General features: G+C 42.2%; 1 protein-coding gene across 4 annotated transcripts in view; it reads left to right on the top strand.

Annotated features, from left to right (window-relative positions):
* USP47 (ubiquitin specific peptidase 47) overlaps positions 1 to 20,316 on the top strand; it is a 96,528-nt gene that overhangs the window by 42,725 nt on the left and 33,487 nt on the right. For 3 of the 4 annotated variants that reach the window (XM_039535970.1, XM_039535971.1, XM_039535973.1), the window contains 4 exons: positions 1,534 to 1,701; positions 6,532 to 6,663; positions 10,915 to 10,991; positions 11,302 to 11,357. In XM_039535970.1, the coding sequence (XP_039391904.1) occupies positions 1,534 to 1,701; positions 6,532 to 6,663; positions 10,915 to 10,991; positions 11,302 to 11,357 (433 nt within the window). The remainder of the gene's footprint in view (positions 1 to 1,533; positions 1,702 to 6,531; positions 6,664 to 10,914; positions 10,992 to 11,301; positions 11,358 to 20,316) is intronic. The other variant, XM_039535972.1, reaches the window with a different exon arrangement.

Genomic DNA, 20,316 nt, shown 5'->3' with positions numbered 1-20,316 from the left:
TTCAATTGAAATTACTGAGTGCTCAACACTTTTGAAAACCAAACCACTTTTTTGGGTACCTTAATCAGGATTTAGGAACAACTTTGGGCACTTAGTGTCAAAAATCTCATCCAATATTTCTTTGTTTCTGTGGAGGTTTGGAGTTAAAATTAATTTACAAGAGGGGGGCTTCTGACAGTGCTCTACTCTGTTATGTAAGGTGCCTGGGTTTAACTTCCAGTGCTGGTATATTTCTTCCTCCATCTTGTTAGAAGCTGAGACCAGTGAACTGACATTGAGTGTAATTCATTCTCTGGAAAGTGAGTGGTGTATTTCTAAACAGTAAGAATTTGGTTTGGTGGTTATGAAAGCCACCTCCTCCTTACCTAGAAAGATAGTGGCTTTGATACATGGCCTTTGGGCTGGGAGAAAAGTACAGAAAAGGGCCTCTTCAGAGGCACTTTGCATGGGCATGTGAGTACTATATATCTTGGATATTTCTCAGAATATTTGTTCTCTTCTCACTTCTTCACCCATATTTTTACAGAGTAAGCTGGCTATAAAGTGCTTAAAGTTAATTTTAAAAGAGGAAAGAATTGAAATCGGTTTCATTGTGAAGGACACCCAGGCTTAATTTTCACTAGTAAAAAGGGTAAAATGTTGCATATTGGAATCTTGAAATGCAAAACTAATGTGTCTAAGCTTAAGGATTGCTTTGTGAGAACAATGACTTTGAGATCAAAAGACTGTTGCTGTCAGATGGTGAAATATGGGGAATAGCTACGGACGTGTTAAACTCTACGAATTGAACTTTCCTTTTCTAGATGCAAACTTTTGGAAGAGGGTCCTTCAGTGAAAAGCTGAGCACTCGGAAAATTTAAAAGCAGATTGTTCCTGCTTATATATCTGGGAATATTTTCTTTTGGAGATATGGGTTTAGTTGGTATTGAAGTCACCGCCAGTTTTTATTACTGTTCTCACTGTTAATTACATTCCCTTTTTGAGGATTAGTAGGCATGCTTCACTGGAAAAACAAGCAAGACAAGCTTTCCATTTATGTGTATTTAATTTTGTTTTAAGTATTACAGAACTCTCAAGAACCTACATACTGTATCTTTATGACTTTGGTTCAAGAAAAAGTAACTCCATGGACGTAATCCTAAAATAGATGTGTTGGGGATATCTAGCTAATTTAATTTTAATATCAAAAGATAAATACATTTTGGGAGACTTTCTCCTGGAATCCATTGGAATGTTGTTGGTATCCTACATCTATATAACTTAGTTAGCAGTCAGAAGATTCATAAAAAGTTACATTTGTTTCAGTCTTCAAAACTTAACATCTTCCTCAGATTTGCCATATGCAAAATATAGATAATACTGTACCCTACTTCACAGATGATTATTTATAAAACGATTTGAAATTTGCAGGTGGAAGTCAGTATAGAATTGCACAATATTATTTATTTTGAGAATTCATTGTCTCTTGTTACATGTATGTGTACTATCATTTTTATCTACTTTATAAACTAACATTTATGGTTTATTTTTAAGAAGTCTCCCCAAACTGAGAGTTGCACTGATAGTGGAGCAGAGAATGAAGGCAGCTGTCACAGTGATCAGATGAGCAATGATTTTTCTAATGATGATGGTGTTGATGAAGGAATCTGCCTTGAAAGCAATAGTGGTGCTGAAAGGATTTCAAAAGTTGGCATTGAAAAGGTACTTTAAAAAAACCCGAAACATATGGGTACAACTTCAGTATGTTGTCCAGATAAATGTTGTTGTTTTTAAAAAAAAGTCATATTTCTTTGCTCTTGTTCTAATATTTAAGCCCGCAGCATTGCAAAGAACACAAAAGGTTTGGGGAATTTCTCCATTCTGAGGGAACACTCACCTGGCTAGATCCTATGGATTTCCTGCTTTGTTCTGGCAGAAAGTTTTTATTTCTGGGCAGCACTTCCATGATGAGGTAGACTGTCCAATCCCTGGACACTATGCAAATATCTTGCAATTTAACAGAAAGAGCTAGAGAGTTTTGATCAGTCTGTGGCAGGTTCCACTCTGTGCAAGTCAGCACCTTCAGACTTTTAGAGCAGAAAATGATTATAGCTATTTTGTTCTGCCCCATATATTTCAGCATAAAATATGTTGTTGTATCCTGGGAGAATAAATTCATGAAGAGGCTGTCTTCCACCTGTACCATATAGGAGCTTGGAAACAGCCACATATATGAATGCTTAAAATGGCTAACTAGTTTTCACCTGATTGCAAGCATGTTTCTCATGGAGGCTTGTTTTAATAAAGTATCATTAAGACAAAGAGCTACTAAAATACTGGTTTTCCCTAAGCTTGCCCCTTGTTCACAGCACTATCTTGAGGAGCTACATGGACTCTTATATCTAGCGAAGTACCATTAATATTGAGTTTGTCTGGCAGGGAATCTGAGATCCTTTGTCTGGTATCAAAAGCATAATAGTGGAAAACACTGGCCTTCTTTTGAAATGTTTTGTGATTCATTAGGATGTTAGACCAAGACAGAATGTGGAGGGTCAATATGTCTCTGAATTAATAGTGATAATAAAGCTTTCTTTAATCTCTGACATGAATTTGAGAAAATGGAGATCTTGTGTCAAAGTAGCTAAGATAGGTGAGTCAGGCCCATTAAGGGCTTGATCTAATCAGGAGCTTCCATGCCTCCTGGAAGATATTGAGTGCCTTCCAGGATGCACAATCAGAGTGTACGTTTGCTCATTTATCTGCATCAGCTACACCTACTTTGCGCACATGCCATGTGATGTATGTATGAAACTTGGACTTAGGTGGACTTGACCTAATTATAAGCTTTCTGTTTTGTCACTTGCATTTTGAATTGTGCCCAGAACCAATTAATAAGCCAGTACAAGTGTTAATGTGCTCCTAGCAAACCACCTCACTCTGTCTAGGTACTACATTGCTGGAGTAGGCAGGATGCTTCAGTTATTTTATTAAAAATATAAAGGTAGCACTAAATGATCCAATTAAAGATTGGAGCCTTTGTGCCTAGGCTCTTAACATATATGTAATAAAGTCTAAAGAGCTCACAGTATTAGAATGTGATAGCCGCTGGATCAACAGGAAATGGGAAGAACAAGACAATTATTCCATTTGTATAATGAGCAGTAGTTACACCGCACTAGCTAATAGTCTAGCTGCTTTATTAGCTAGTAGTCTAGCTGTTCTCTAATGTTTTTGTAGTTATCCAAGCGGAGGTGAATTTAAGGAGGTGTTTGAATGAGAGTGATGTAGTGGCTTTACATATTTTTTTGAGCTCTTCCTACCCATTTTGGGGGTGGGTGTTGAAGCTTGAATGTGCTTGAGAAAAAAATTCAGCTAATGGACAAGGAAGACAGATGTATCTGGCAGGGCACAGATAAAGACAAGTAGCATGCATTTCATGCAGTGAAAGGGGAGCGAGAGGAGGGATGTGAAGAAGGGGTTCATGTCATAGCAACAAGTCAAGATGATTATCTTAGTAGCGGTTTTGAATAGACTTGAGGGAGGCAAGATTGCATTTGTCATAGCCAAGTTGTAGTAGTCAAGATATGAGATGGTTGGGGCTAGAATTTATTGAAGGCCATCCCATGATGGGTACATTATGGTAGGCAGTGTGTTGGTAACGCAGACTTTGGTGACATTGACATTGACATCTAAAAGGAAAAGTCAGTCTTTTGGTCAGCCATAATTGAAAGAGAGCATTATGGGCTACCATTACAATCTGTTTTTGTAGAAGTACGACAGTACCACCATGAGGTTGCGAACCTTACTTGGGGAAAGGTGACAAATGAAGATGAAAGTTCAACTCCCCTTCATTCTTGTAGGTGAAACCCCGACCCACAAGTATTGGATATCTTGGATATCTCTATCTTGTCACCATTCAGAAAAATTGGAAAAGATAGCTTTTTTTATCTTAAATTTTCATTTCTGTATGATTGCTTAACTTTTTTCTTTCATCAGGTTCACAAATTTGTGATGAAAATCCTGGTTTTTTTTGAGTTGCTAAGAGTTGAAAAGCTTGAGGAAAATACAGTAATAGTACAGATCTCTGAAAATAGCTATCCATTTCTTGGCCTGCAGAAATGACCATGTAGAAAAGAGGAGAGTATTAGGAGCATTTAATATGCTATTTAATATCTTGAATTAATGGTCACAAAATACATTTTACAATGGCAACTCATTCCATGATAGCAGTGCCCCCTTTCTGTTTAGTGATTACCAAGGACTCTAATATGGAAAACTTAAGTGCCTTTTACTGGTACAAGTCTTCTCTGAAATCTTTGGAAAAGTTTTTACTAATACTTACTTGTAGGATAGGCTTCCCTGACTTTATTCAGTGAACTAATCTGAAACATGGCTTGCATTGTTCCCTCTAATTTTTTATATCAATGTGCGGAATGAATTTTGTTATGTGCACCAATATGAAGGTGGTGGGGGTGGGGCCGAGGGGTTCGGAGTATGGGAGGGGGCTCAGTGCTGGTGCAGAGGGTTGGAGTCCCAGGGAGAGGGTGAGGGCTCTGGCTGGGCATGCAGGGTCTGGAGTGGAGCCGGGGATGAGGGGTTTGGGGTGCAGGCTGCCCCAGGGCTGGGGCCAGAGGACTGCCTCCCCCTGCCCTCTTCCTGCCGGCAGCAGCCCTGGGGCTGGGCCCAGAGGGACCCTCCCCAGCCCTCTCTCGGCTGGCAATGGGCCTGGGGCTGAAGCACCTCTCCCCTTTGGCAGTAGCCCTGGGGCTGGGGCCGAGGCCCGCGGCAGCCCTGCACGCCCCAACTTGCTCCCCTCCAGGCCCCTGTGGGAGTGCACCTCCCTTTATAGCCTGCTGCGCGGCTGTGCATCTTAGAGAGAACTTAGATGGCCTGTAGCTTGTATCTGTCTAGAACCATTAGGAAGCCATGGATTGGTTGGAACTGAACCTTTATAAACCCTTTTAAAGACTGTTTTTAATAGTGTAATATCTACATTCTGGCCCTATAATAAATTAGACATTGGAGTTCTAGTGTTCAAGCTCAGTCTTGTTAAATGTGGTATTGGGAAGCCTGTAAATCTCTCTTGAGAAATAGGAGCTTGTTAACAGTCACTGGATTAGAGCAGGGAGTGAAAGTCAGAATACCTGTAATCCAATCCTAGATTTGACAATAACTCTGCATTTTGACCAAGTAATTTAATCTTTCTGTGCCTCTGTGTTCCCATATGTAAAATGGAGAGATTTACCCTACCTCAGCAGGAAGTTGGGGATTAATAAATTCATATTTGTGAAAAGAAAAGCCTTGAATGGAAAATGCTATGTAAGTTCTTTCTACCTCGACTAATAACTAAGTTAAATCAGATACTTTTGTTTCTGGTTCTGTAGAGGTCCCCACTCTTTTTCCCCACATGCCCCAGTCCAAATTTTAGAACACAGAATTACGTTTTAAAGATACCCCCCAAAAAAAAAAAACCCCACACAAACTACTTTTTGGCCTTCATTACACATTGGTTGAAAGTGTACAGAGAAGAATGGTAGTGTAATGGTCTAATCCTCAATACTTTAATCGTGCTCTGCCGTAGTTCGTGACTGTGAGACAAGTAGGTATGGTGACTTGCCTAATTTCCCCAGGTGTAAAATGTGGATATTAACTACCTGACATAAGAAAATTGTTTTGAACAGTAATGCCTCACAGGCGTATTATGAGAATTAAAGTTTGTAAATTATATTGAAGATAAGTGCCTTGTCTATGCTAAATATTAGAGAGATGGCAGTTGCTTCCATAGTTAAGGTGAAATAAGTCTGCACAGTTAAAGTTGTTGAGTCAACTTAACTGTGAATGTTTGTACGTTCAGATGTTTGTGGAGTTTATAAATTTAATTTGAGCTTAACTTCCTGGGTTGGCACTATTCATGTTTTTTAAACTGTACCATATTTTTTTTTCTTTGAGTTAGTGAAACTTTCCCATCCTTAACATCAGATAGTTTTTGTCTGAAAATTAATTTTTAATGCCAGGTTCATATTCTACAGCAGGCTTTCTCTGTTTTCTTTGGATAAGGAGAATATTGTAAGTAAGATGGAGATAACATTTAATATTTTATATCTGCGTTCATATTTGGCATTTGTATAAGAAGGAAGGGTGGTCCTGTGGACTGGACTCAGAAGACCTGGCTCTGTGACCTTGAACAAGTCACTCATCTTTCAGTTCCTCTCTTCCCCATTAGTAAAATGAAATAAAATTAAGATACTTCCTTTGTCTTGCCTGTTTTTTAGATAGTGGCTCTTTGAGGGTGGGGACTCTCTTACTATGTGTTTTTTACAGGGCCTAGCACAATGGGGCTCTGATCTTGATTGGGGCCTCTGGATGCTACTGTGATTCTACTAATAATGCAGAATAGTACTTGTAGAGAGCTCTATGCACAATTGTTTCCGTTATTTTTCATGTAACTATACACAATTGAGAAACTTTTTTTAAATAACACAGGTGCAGTTTGTCAGAATGAGGTATTACAAGTTCTCTGTTCCTTACTTGGATTTTTTTTCTCTTCCCTAGAATTCTTTACTGTATGAACTCTTTTCTGTAATGGTCCATTCAGGAAGTGCTGCTGGTGGCCATTACTATGCCTGCATAAAATCTTTTAATGATGAGCAGTGGTATAGCTTCAATGATCAACATGTCAGCAAGGTAAAGTAATATTTGCAGCTTTGTTTTCCCCATAAATGAAACAATGAGCTTGTATTATTGTTCATGACTCTCACTTGTAGTATTTGAAGTAACATGCATATTTTGAAGTTACAGTGCACAGACTTTGAATTTAGTTTATATCACTTTTTCAGCTCATCATCTAGTCTCAGCTTGTTCATGTATATATAATTCATAACTTAATTTGAATAAGTGCTTTTGCAAAATCTTTTCATATGAAGAATGTTACATGTGATTCTTTTTTATTTTAATTTTTCATATATTAAGTCTTCTCGTATTTCCAGCCACCATCAGTGCAGACTGCATGATTTAGCCTGTCTGGATCTGTGAGGACCTAAGATATTTCTCTTTGAGGGAAGAATGCCTTCAGAATGTGGTTTTTTTGACCCCTCCCCCCCTTTGCCTTTTGTATCACTATTGGATCAAAAAATGGAAGTAGCAATGCAAACCAACAAGCTAGGAAATAATGGTGCACTCTTTTTGTGGTAGCACTCTACAAGTCTTCATTGTAGGCTCATTCTACAGTACTTGCTGTCATGGTGCCCCACCCCAGGGCAGTTTGTTTGCTCCTCTGAGCAAGTCTTCTGCCTGCAGCAAGGTCTGTCATCAGTCACCATCTGTGCAATATAGCAAGTTCATTGAGTGTTGTTAATTCTCAAGAAATATGAGAGATTTCCAGATATAGGAAGAGGCAAGGCTACCTGCGTCAGCTGATCAGGACATGTTATGGCTTCTCCATGCTGCTTTATCCTGTTTAATAGAAATCTGTTTATTTTTTAGGCGAATTTTGCTCTCTTTATTTACTGTCCCCCTTCTTCCACACCACCTCTGTACAAAAGAAAACACAACATATTATTTCTGGCTAAAGATTTTGAGAAGTCTAACATTCCCACCTCTCTTCTCTTAAGGAATTGTTCCCTGATCCTAGGAGAAAAGTTCATGGTCCTGGCACTGTCTTCCTGTAAAGACTTTGAGAATGGTTCTGGTGAACTTCCATAAGGCATTCTGATGATTAAGGGAGGGAAAGTCGTATAGGAGTGGAAGTCTCCTATTAAATGTGAAAGCCTTATCAGCTTTAGTCTTATGCCTTCCCCTTTAAAATACACAAGGGCAACTTCCTGCTTGCTTAAAGAGTTAATATGATAGTTCTGCCATAATTCAAAGGTAGTGGAGTTAATCCTGTCCTGCTCCAAAGCTTCATATATCTTTACCTTAGTAAAGCTTTTGATACTGTCTCCATGACCTTCTCATAGGCAAACTAGGGAAATGCAGCCTAGATGGCGCTACTATAAGATGGGTGCAAAACTGGTTGGGAAAACGTTCCCTGAGAGTAGTTATCAATAGTTCACAGTCATGCTGGAAAGGGCATAACAAGTGGGGTCCCCCAGGGATCGGTTCTGGGTTCAGTTCAGTATCTTCATCAATGATTTAGATAATGGCATAAAGAGTACACTTATAAAGTTTGTGGACGATACCAAATTGGGAGGGGTTGCAAGTGCTTTGGGGGATAGGATTAAAATTCAAAATGATTGGGACCAACTGAAGAAATGGACTGAAGTAAATACAATGAAATTCAATAAGGACAAATGTAAAGTACTCAATTTAGGAAAGAACAATCAGTTGCACACATACAAAATGGGAAATGATTGCCTAGGAAGGAGTACTGCGGAAAGGGATCTGGAGGTCATAGTGGACAACAAACTAAATATGAGTTAACAGTGTAAAGCTGTTGTGCCCAAAAAAAAAAAAAAAAAAGGAACATCATTCTGGGATGTATTAGCAGGAATGTTGTAAGCAAGACATGAGAAGTAATTCTTCTGCTCTACTCTGTGCTGATTAGGCCTCAGCTGGAGTATTGTGTCCAGTTCTGGGTGCCACATTTCAGGAAGGATGTGGAGAAATTGGAAAAAGTCCAGAGAAGAGCAACAAAAATGATTAAAGGTCTAGAAAATATGACCTAGAAGGGAAGATTGAAAAAATTGAGTATGTTTAGTCTGGAAAAGAGAAGACAGAGAGGGGAGATAACCACTTTCAAGTACATAAAAGGTTGTTACAAGAAGGGGTCAGAAGAATTGTTCTTATTAACCTCTGAGTTAATAAGAATAGGGCTATAAGGTGGATAGAAAGCTGACTAGATCGGCAGGCTCAGCTGGTAGTGATCAGTCATCCTGGGGCTGATTTTGTTCATTAATGTTTTGTTTTTATTAATTTGTTCATTAACATCTTCATTAATGATCTGGATGATAGGATGGATTGCAACCTCAGCGAGTTCGCAGATGACAGTAAGCTGGGGGGAGAGGTAGATCTGCTGAAGGGTAGGGATAGGGTTCAGAGTGTCCTAGGCAAATTGGAGGATTGGGCCAAAAGAAATCTGATGAGGTTCAACAAGGACAAGTGCAGAGTCCTGCACTTAGGATGGAAGAATCCCATGCACTGCTACAGGCTGGGGACGACTGGCTAAGCGGCAGTTCTGCAGAAAAGGACCTGGGAATTACAGTGGATGAGAAGCTGGATATGAGTCAACAGTGTGCCCTTGTTGCCAAGAAGGCTAATGGCATATTGGGCTGCATTAGTAGGAGTATTGCCAGCAGATCGAGGGAAGTGATTATTCCCTCTATTCAGCACTGGTGAGGCCACATCTGGAATATTGCGTCCAGTTTTGGTCCCCCCACTACAGAAAGGGGTGGACAAATTGGAGAGAGTCCAGCAGAGGGCAACGAAAATGATGAGGTGGCTGGGGCACATGAATTATGAGGAGAGGCTGAGGGAACTGGGCTTGTTTAGTCTGCAGAAGGGGCAGTGGGGGGATTTGGTAAAAGCCCTTCAACTACCTGAAGGGTTTCAGAGAGGATGGAGCTAGGCTGTTCTCAGTGGTTCCAGATAACAGAACAAGAAGCAATGGTCTCAGGTTGCAGTGGGGGAGGTCTAGGTTGGATATTAGGAAAAACTCTTTCTCTAAGAGGTGGTGAAACACTGGAATGGGTTACCTAGGGAGGTGGTGGAATCTCAATCCTTAGAGGTTTTTAAGGCCCTGGTTGGGATGATTTAGTTGGGGATTGGTTGTGCTTTGAGCTGGGGGTTGGACTAGATGACCTCCTGAGGTCCCTTCCAACCCTAATCTTTATTATTCTTGTATGATTCTAAGAAGCAATGGGCTTAAATTGCAGCAAGGGAGGTTTAGGTTGGACATTAAGAAAAACTTCCTAACTGTCAGGGTGGTTAAGCACTGGAATAAATTGCCTAGGGAGGTTGTGGAGTCTCCATCATTGGAGATTTTTAAGAGCAGGTTAGACAAACACCTGTCAGGAATAGTCTAGATAATACTTAATCCTGCTATGAGTGCAGGGGATTGGACTAGATGGTCCCTTCCAGACCTATGTTTCTATGCTAAATGTAACTATAAATCTACATTATTGTTTGACTGACAAGAGCTCCATTTGAAGTCAATGGCAAAATTCCCATTGAGTCAAGATTTTATCCTAGATTTCTGTCCCAAAAAGAATTTAGTAGCCTTACTCTCAAAACACTTATAAAAGTTATGATGGTGATGCTAGTGGATGCTCTCAGGACTGACTAAGTCTATGGGTGGGTGTGTGTGTGTGTCTGTACACACATACAATATTGAATTTGAGGTGTAGCTTAAGCAAAGCCATACTGTTACTGTACCATTTTAAAGTAGGCAAATCCATCGCTTGTAGTTATTAGGGTTTCTTGGGTAGCTGACCCAAAGTGTGTTAAAAGAGCTTACTACTTGCTTTTCTTCTATATTTTTCCAGTTGGGACTTTTTTTGGAAGTATGACCTTCTTTGAACTCTGACTGGAAATGTGCCTTCTGGGATTTTCTACATTGAATATATTTACTCGAATTTTTAAACCATGCTATAGAAGTAACTTTTGAAATTCATAAGAAAGTTGAAAGAGACTGTATTTGCTGTCATGTTTCTCATAATGCATATTAAAATTTGTCTAAAACTCGCACTTCAAAAAAAAAGTTAAGGATATTTATTTTCAACCTAAAAGGGAGACCTAATCACTTCTAGACACACAACTTTTATTTTCTTGTGCATTTAGAAAATAAAAAGAAACAAATGTAAAATAGTGATGACTTTAGTATGATCTGAGTGCACATTGACTCAATTGTCAGTTTTTCCAATACTAATAAATGCTCATTGACTATTGTTACTTGACAAAGAATGAACTTTAAAAAAACAAACAAACTGGTTTTGCTTCTAGATTACCCAAGAAGATATTAAGAAAACATATGGTGGGTCCTCTGGAAGCAGAGGCTATTATTCCAGTGCTTTTGCTAGGTTAGTATATCTCTAATATTCTTTCTTTTTTAATATTGGTATAGTCCGTCCAAACTGTTTGCATGCCACATTATGGTAAAAATGATATAATACATTTATGTAAAATAATTCTAAAAATTGATGACAATTTCAAATCTTTTAGCAATAGTATGAATTTCATGTTTAAAAACAATATTTGTGATTACTGAATTAATACACAGTATTACAGTTGCCATGTACAACTATTTATGATATTAATAACTTTAATAAAATGATTTTATTTTGGCTTCCAAGTCAGATACTGATATTCTTAAAAATATTTCCCTATTAGCTCCACAAATGCATATATGCTTATATACAGACTGAAGGATCCAACAAGAAATGCAAGTAAGTGTGTGGTTTTTTTTTGTACGGATTTCATCTAAAAATGTTAATTTCAGAGTAGGAAGGCTTTTTAGAGTGTCTATGGGGTTCTAATTGCTATGTTTGTTAGGCTTGATTTTTTTATAATGAGCTTAAGTAACAATGAGCTTAAGTAACTTAAGTACATGAGGCAAAGTAGTGCAATTTATTTTTGTAGTTATTCTTTACCCTTTTAAAATAATTTGCTCACTTGCCAGTGTGATATTTCAGGGTATCAGGATAGGAGTGTCTGTTTGGTAGGTTTTACTGCAAGGTTTCTTCTCTTTGTCTTGTTGATATAACCAGTATCCATAGGCCTTCAGGAGCAATTTCTATTCTCTGTGTAGATGTTTTTTCAAATATTTTAAATAAGGATAATAAAAAAGCAAATAAGGAAGCTTAATATTTTCCCATTCAGATTCCATTCAGCACTAGAACACCGGTGATGGGGAAAGGGGTGCGACTAGGTGATGCAGTAGGATCAAAGCTCTGTAAAGTACAGTAGAAGCTTGTTTTCAAAATATCAAATTGTGGGAAGAACTAGTATATTAAGATTAGTCCATGTTTTTTTCCTTTCCTTTTATAATCCAGGGAGATACGGTCAGTTGTGGAAATGTACCCAAAATAGCAGTAATGTCTACACAAAATATCCTACCACCTAATCGGAATAGAGTCTTTTTTTGGAATAAGAATCAATGGAATTACTGCAGAGATGAACTTGGCTTGTGATTTCAAAGCTATAGTTTTAAAGAAAGTAAAGATCTAGTGTAACCCCAGTCCATTGCCACAAATTGATTGCTTTTCCAGTACCAGCAGATTAGAAACCTTTCCACCTCACATAGACCTCTTCAATTATCAACACCCTCCCTGTCATAAATACCTAGGGTATAGGATGGGCCTGCTGATTAACAGATTTGGGCTCTGGTGAACCAGAGTAAGTAAAATCCAGAAGCCATGATCCCTTATGGGGAGAGCGCTCTCAGTTGCCTACTTCCATTTATTTCAATTGTACTAGCACGTAGATGCCCCACTAAGGATTGTTTGCACAGTTTATAATGAAGGGTTAGACCCAGTAACAAGGGAGCTTTATCTTAAGCATCTCTGATCTCAAGAGCAGCAGTATGGCATTGGGAGAGAGGTGGTCTTGGGGGAACCATCTCGCAAACCATTTAGGTTTTTGTATGTTAAAATCAACACTGTGAATTCCACCAAAAAACGTATTTGCCAGTCAATACAGATTCCAAAGCACTGGTGTGATAGTCTTCTGGCTCAGAATTATACTTAATAGTGCAGAATATAATTGACTGATTAACTTCAGTTTCTTAATGGTGTCAATGTCAACGTGAATAACTGCACTAAGGTCTTCATCAAAGAGAAGAAGTTGCATTTTTCTCTCCAGGTGCAGGTTGAAAAAGTGTTCTTGGTCGTACTCTCTATGTGGTTGCTAAACAGGCCAGTATATCTTAACGTGTGCATCTCTGTTACAGATGGCAGTCCCATCTATTTGTAGATGAGTGGCTGTCACCTGCGTATGCAGTTGATGAATTCCGTCACCTCACATACGGGTGATAGAGCATTCAGCACTCAGTTGTGTGTGCATGCAAAGTTGTGCATATGTGTGTGGGGAATGGATTGAAAATCTGGCCTGTGTAATAACATTCTGCCATTGTAACTGTATTAGAAGGAAAGCTAGACAATCATCAGTTTCCCTTAACCCTTTCCTGCTGGGTGAAATTTTAGACTGACTTTCTGGTCAATTTTATGCAAAAAATTAGAACAGCTATGAGCAAGATTATGCAGTCAAGGAAATTAGCAGCAAACATTGTGAAGACAAGAGCAAAATATCAGTTTGAATTGATACCTTGGAATTTAATTAAAATAACTTAAATTGATGGTTTAGATACATTTTGGGCTTGCATGGTGAATTTTGAGCCTTCTGTTATATTTTTAGACAAAGGCCATTTTGCAACTTCAGAATTGTACCATTCCTTGCTTGCTTATTAGTCTGGCTGCTTCAGTACCAGTTGTTTCAATGGCAACTATGAGAATATCTTTTTTTTTTTTTTTCCCCTCAAGTCCAAGCTTGATTTAACACAAATCATATTTGTTTTCAGTTAAAAAGCAAAGAATTTTCTTCCAGCTTGCATAGATACATTTTGGACAGGATACCACTGGTTCTTCTTTGTATGCTGTCCCTGTATGCATTCCACTGTGGGATATACATGTGTTCCATGTGCCTGGAGTCGGAGAATTTTGAAAGCAGTGTCCGTTAGCCAGCATGTGTGCCCTTGCTTTCTTCGTGCCTCCAACCGAGGAGATAAGGGCGAGGCAGGCCGACTGCCTCTCCAGTTTCTTCTTATTGCAACATGCCTGTGTTGGAACCTCCAGTGTTTGGAGCTCTCCTTCAAATTCTTCTTTCTGTAAATATTAAACAGTGCCTTTGTTATTATAGTTTAGTTTTTAATAGCTTTTAGTAAAGTATTTATAGTTATGTAGATTTTCCACCTCCTGCCCCACCCTCCCAATACACTGTTACATGTATCATGCCCAGGACTCTGAGCTTCAAGAATTGTATGTCCTGCCCCTGTTCCTTCTTACTCAGTGATGACCATCTGCTCTGCTTATGCTGCCTCAGAGAGGCACACATCGTAGTTAGGTGTAATATCTGCCAGTCTTTCCCTAGCCATACCTGTGAGCCATGGGAATTTTGGCTTAGAATAGGAGAAGGCCAGGAGGCTGCAGTCAGACCCAGGCTGTAGGATCCCCTCCTTCCTCCCATACATCGGCCTGAATCTACATGGAGTACATCCCTTGCCACAAAGTCCAACTCTGCTACAGGAGAGTCTGTACCCACCGAGCCCCCATCAGGGTCTCATCAGGAAGGCAGAGAATGGTTGCACGAACATAAAGGAAGGTCCCCTTTTAAATTGGCTCTTAGATCGTCTGATACAACACCACGTAAGTTGAGAGAACCTACTCTATCAGCCTCTAAGAACGTAAGATGTACTGAGTCCCTGGGACAGCACTCTAAAGCCCATCCTGTGAGGGCTCTTTCCATACTTTCTGAACAGTCAGCGCTTCCTCCTAACCCTGCTGAAGACAAGGACTGTGAACCAGTTCTGCCTATACCAACAAATTTGTTGTCTTTGTCTCCTGATGATGCAGTCACCCTGGCATCTCTGTCCCCTCTGGATGACCATAAACATTCAGTAGTTATTGCACAAGGTGGCAGAAGCACTCCAGATCTCTCTCGGGACGAGGCCAGGATCACCAGCACAAGCTCCTGGATATTCTGCGCAAACCACCAGATTCAGCCAAATAACACTTCCAGTCAACAAAGTTATTCTTGAACCTGCTAGAGCAGTCTGGGAATACACCAGCAACATAAGCCCTTACTCCTGAGAGAAACTATATTATTTCCCATCCGAGGGAGCAGAATTCCTTTTTATCCACGTGGCACTGAATTGTATCCAAGGAGAGATGTGGACAACATATTAAATCTGCAACTTCTGACAAGAAAGCTGAATGTCTAGACTTACTGTGAAAAAAGGTATTTACATCTTCTAGCCTTCAGTTTTGTATAGCAAACTGTCAAGCACTGTTAGCTAAGTACAACTATTTCAACTGCTCAAAATTCATGGATTTTGTACACAAGCAACCACAACAAGATAGAGCTCATTTTTAGGCTCTTATTGATGAAGGCAAGCTGGTGGCCAGAACTGCACTTCAATCATCAGTTGATACAGCAGAGACATCTATGTCGATGGCAATGGTCATTGTAATTGATTGTGAGTCATGGTTACACACCTCAGGATTTCCCAGGGAGATCCAAGACACCATCGAGGACTTGCCCTTTGGTGAAGACAGCCTTTTCAGTGAAAGGACAGATGAAAGACACCCTTTTCAATTAAAGTCCTTACACACTTCAAAGGACTCTAGAGCCCTCTCTACTCCCTGGTAATGTATACACCTACCCCAAAAAGGAAATAGCACAGGCAGTCTTACGGACCAAGACCAGCATCTCTTGTTTTATCACCAGCGATCTTATGACCCTCCTCATAAGAGGCAGAGAGTACAGAATTCTTTGCATCCTCGCATCTACAGTACCATCTCAATCCCATTCTCTGATGAAAATAAATTTTTGACTGGAATTTGAGAGCTACAAACCATTAACAATTCCACCACCCAACCCCAACATACCATTTGGGGGTTGTTTAGCACTGTATTTCCATATCTGGAGTGCCAGGACTATGGACAAGTGGGTATTAGATGTGTGGATTGGTATAGCCAATTTGGCTATATGATTGTTTACTTCCTTATCGCCTCCAAAACCCCCATCCCGTTCCTCTTCAGGGGTCACTCTCATGAGGGGATTCTCAGACAGGAAGTGGAGTCCCTCGTCCAACGAGGACCAGTAGAACTCGTACCTGTTCAGTACCAAGAGAAAAAGGTTTTTACTCTACATCCTAATCCTCCAAAAGAAGGGAGTTTGGAATTGTCCGTTAGCTGAAGTTTCGCATGGTCAGTGTGGCATTTATAATCTCATTCCTGGAAAAAGACATATGGTTTACCACTCCTGATATGAAGAATACTTTCTTTCATGTGGATATTCACCCGATACACAGACGTTTTCTCAGACCACTGCAAATACAGAATGCTCCCATTCAGCCTTACCACTGCTCCCCAAGTCTTTGCCAAGGTCTTCCTGGTGCTAACAGCTCATTTTACATAGGAGAAGACTGTGAAGTTATTCCATCTCAACAATTTGCTTCTTGCTGCCAGGAGTTGTCAGGAAGCCCAGAAGACAACCTCACTTATGCTTCAGCTAGTTTCCTCTCTAGGAGTTAAAGGCAACTTGGAAAAGTTTGTTCTTCTTTGAGTTCTTGCTCATGTTGATTCCATTCAAGGTGTGTGCAGGCCCACGTGCACAGTCATCAGAGATTTTTGCCTTAGGGTCGGCTACGGCTATCCGTAGGGTCGGCTGTGGCGCCCACTTGAGTGCCACGCTCATGCGTCAGTATATGAGGTGCCGCTGGCCCTACGCCCTCAGTTCCTTCTTACTGCCCATGATGGTTGGTCGAAGTGCCTTGTCTTGCATAGCAAGAGCGCTAGTGGTTCTTAACAGCACCATCGGTCCCCAGATCACAGGTGTTCGTCCTCGTCCCCATGGCCTAGGATACTGGTCCTGCAACCCTGGTCGCTGGCTAGAAGGCCCAGGTCCCCAGCTCCAGGTTCTTCTTCCACGAGGCCTGGATTGCTGGAACGAGGCACCGATCCTCACTCTCCCAGTACTGACCAGCCTCCCAAGATTACCTGTGCGCAGATCTTTATCACCCAGGCAGTCTCCTAGGTGCTGGTCTTTGCCGCTGCAGGACCACTAGTCATCGCAGCACCGATCTCCGCTGCCTTGGTACCACTTCAGGGACAGGCGGCAATCCCTGCCCTCTAGACACCAGTCTCTGAGAGTTAATCGGCACACACAGGCCTCCACAGCCCTGCCATGGTCACCGGAAGGGGATTGGTCTGAGTCGGAGCTGGGGTTCAGCCTATTGCCAAGGGGGTACAAATCCTTGTTAGCCTGTGAGACCAGCACAGTGTCAGCAGCATGGCAGCAGGGACAGTGGTCAATGGCCATGTTGGAACCCTTGGGGGGTACTGGTGATGAGTTGTCTCCATGATGGAAGTATGGGACCGACAACAGGCATCAACACCCAGGAAGGAGGACCCATACTTCTCCTTCCTGTCTCCAGGAAGGAGAACCCGCCCCTCCCCTGATGATGCCCTCGTCTTCGTCGCCGGCTGAAGCAGTGGCCTTGCCCTCCTGGATTGGCTGTCCCCCGACGACTTTAAGAAGCACCAAGCTCTCCTTAAAAGGGTGGCTACCAACTTAAACCTCGAAATCGAAGAGTTGGAGGAGCAATCAGACAACTTGTTCAATGTCATATCATCCTCCACGCTGGCCCGCATTGCACTACCTGTCCACTCAGGTCCTAAAGTAGTATTTCATCCCCACCAAGGGATTTGACTATCTCTATAAACATCCATCAGTGGGGTTGCTGGTCGTGTCCGCAGTTAACAGGAGGGACAGATGAGCTGCACACCAAAAAACAAAGACGTTAAACGACTAGACCTCTTTGGCAGAAAGGTTTATTCGACGGCCAGCTTACATTTCCGGGTATCCAACCACCAAGCCCTGTTGGGAAGGAACTCCCATATCAAGTTCAGGGAGGCCCTTCTGTAGGACCTGGCCCTTGAGTTTGCCACAATCCTGGAAGAGAGCAAAGCAGTGGCAAAGTGCACCCTCCATATGTTGTAAGATGCTACAAACTTGACCACCAGGGTGATTGCTTAGGCAGTGGCTATGAGGCATAGCTCTTGGCTACCATCTTTGTGGTTATCCCAAGAGAAGCAGGCCACAGTCCAGGACCTCCTGTTTGAGGGGCTCTTCTCTGAGCTCACTGACGCAAGGCTGCATGGTCTTAAAGACTCCTGGGCCACCCTGCAGTCCTGGGCCTCCACACTCCGCAGCAGGCCAGAAAGCCGTTCCGGCCTCCTCCACCTCAGTCCTGGGGGCTTTCCCGGTAAGGGACCTACAGGAGAAAAGACAAAGACAAAGGGTTTAAGTGACACCGCCCTTCGTTCTCTCGATCGCCTGCTCAACCCGACCCTTCAAAACACCCGGGGGTCAGAGAGAGGCGTTTTGGGCTACATGGCGGTCTGCACTTACATGGTCTGGCACGCACAGCTCCATCTCAGGCCCTTCCAGATGTGGCTCGCGTCTGTTTTCACCCCCAACAGAGACAACATAAACTGGGTAGTCAAGATTCCGGACCACATACTGTCATTGCTCACTTGGTAGTTGGACCCCACATTGGGGTTGGAGGGAGTCCCCTTCGCAGCCCTGTCCTTGTCAATCAACCTGGTCTCTGATGCTTTAGCTCTGGGATGGGGAGCCGATCTGGGCGATCTCTGCATGCAAGGTTGTTGGTCGAGTCACAATTGCTCCTTACACATAAATGTCAGGGAGCTCAGAGTGGTACGCTTAGCCTGTCAAGCTTTCCTGCCTCATATAAAAGACAGAGTGGTTCAGGTCCTAACTAACAATACCGCTGCTGTGTTCTACATCAGCAGGCAAGGGGGAACCCAGTCTTCAGCCTTTTGCCAAGAAGTCCTCAGGCTCTGGAACTTCTGTGTTCAGCAACCAGAAACACTTTGGCAGATCACCTCAGCAGGACCTTCTCGTCTCCCCATGAGCGGTCGCTCCATCCAGAGGTGGTAGTCCTCATTTTCTACAGGTGAGGGACTCCCCAGGTGAACTTGTTTGCATCCAGGCAAAACAGAAAGTGCCACACTTTCTGTTCGATTTGGGGGGCAGACAGAGGGTCCCTGTCAGACGCTTTCCTGCTCCCGTGGTCGGAGGCTCTCATGTATGCCTTCCCTGCCGTGCCATTAATCCACAGAGTCCTCATGAAAATCAAGCAGGACAGAGCAAAAAGTAATCCTCATAACACCGACTTGGTCGCGCCAGCAGTGGTTTGGGATGGTGTTAGACCTCTCGGTGGCCGCCCCATTATAGCTACTGCTCCAGCTGGACCTATTCTGTCAGAATCATAGCAAACTCTTGCATTCGAACCTGATGGCCTGGCTGCTGCATTGTTGAATGCAGATGAGCAGCTCTGGTGTCCAATAGGTCCTGCTGGGCAGCAGAAAGCCCTCTAGCAGAGCAACCTACTGGGGGAAATGGAAACTGTTTACATGCTGGTCTTCGGATAAAGGTATTCAACCCGAGAGAGCCTCACTACAGTTAATCCTGGATTACCTCCTGCATTTTAAGATCCAGGATCTTTCTCTTTCCTCTGTTAAAGTACACTTGGCTGCTATATTGGCCTTTCATCTTCCGCTTGAGGGTAGGTTGGTTTTCACCCACGACATTTCTGCCAGGGTCCTCCAAGGTTTAGGGTGCCTACACTCCAACATCAGGGACTCTGTTCCTTCGTGGACCTAAATCTTGTGCTGTCACGACTCATGGGAGCCCCTCCTCCTCCTTTCCTGGAAGGTTACTTTCTTAGTGGCAATAACATCTGCCCGCAGGGTCTCCAAGATTAGGGCACTTACCTCGGAGCTGCCCTACACAGTGTTTTACAAGGACAAGGTCCAACTGCGACCTCGTCCGGCCTTCCTACTCGAGGTTGTTTCACAGTTTCATTTGACTCAAGACATATTCTTACCTGTCTTCTTCCCTAAGCCTCATAAGTCAGAGGAAGAGCGCAGGTTGTACTCTCTGGATGTCTAAAGGGCATTAGCCTTCTACATTGAGAGGACCAAGCCTTTTCGTAAGTTGCCGCAGTTATTCATTGCAGTGGCCGACAGGATGAAAAGTCATCCAGTGTTGGCCCAGAGAATCTCCTCTTGGATTACTGCCTATATCCGCTACTGCTACGACTGGGCCAAGGTGCCCCCTCCGGCAATTGTAACCGCCCATTCAACCAGTGCACAAGCCTCTTCGGCAGCGTTCCTAGCCCAAATGCCAATCCAGGATATCTGCAAGGCTGCCACCTGGTCGTCCGTCCGCACGTTTACATGGATAATGCTTGTGAGTCACCTCGAATGGAATGGACATGAGCAAGCCCTCTAAGAATAAAAAACAGCTTAATGCATTTAAATTACCCTTTTTGCCAGATTCCGCCTACATTACCTTCAGGCATGACTCTACACTGTGTATTCACCAAACATAAACATGAACACTATGGTAACAATTCCTTCCAGAGTAACAGCTTCTTTAACATGGTGGAAGGACCCTCATCAGGTCTTTGTGGACATCCCCTTCCTACCATCTTCTCTTTTTAGCTGGGCAGTGCAAATGAACAGCCATATGTCTCAAGACACTTGTGCATCCTGGCTTCTCAAGGTATCCATCAACCTTCTGGAATTTTGGGCAGTTCAA

The sequence above is a fragment of the Mauremys reevesii genome, linkage group 4 (genome assembly GCF_016161935.1).
Source record: "Mauremys reevesii isolate NIE-2019 linkage group 4, ASM1616193v1, whole genome shotgun sequence".
Lineage (NCBI taxonomy): Eukaryota > Metazoa > Chordata > Testudines > Geoemydidae > Mauremys > Mauremys reevesii.
Note: the sequence above shows the minus strand (reverse complement) of the source record. Positions and strands in the feature narration are given on the sequence as shown.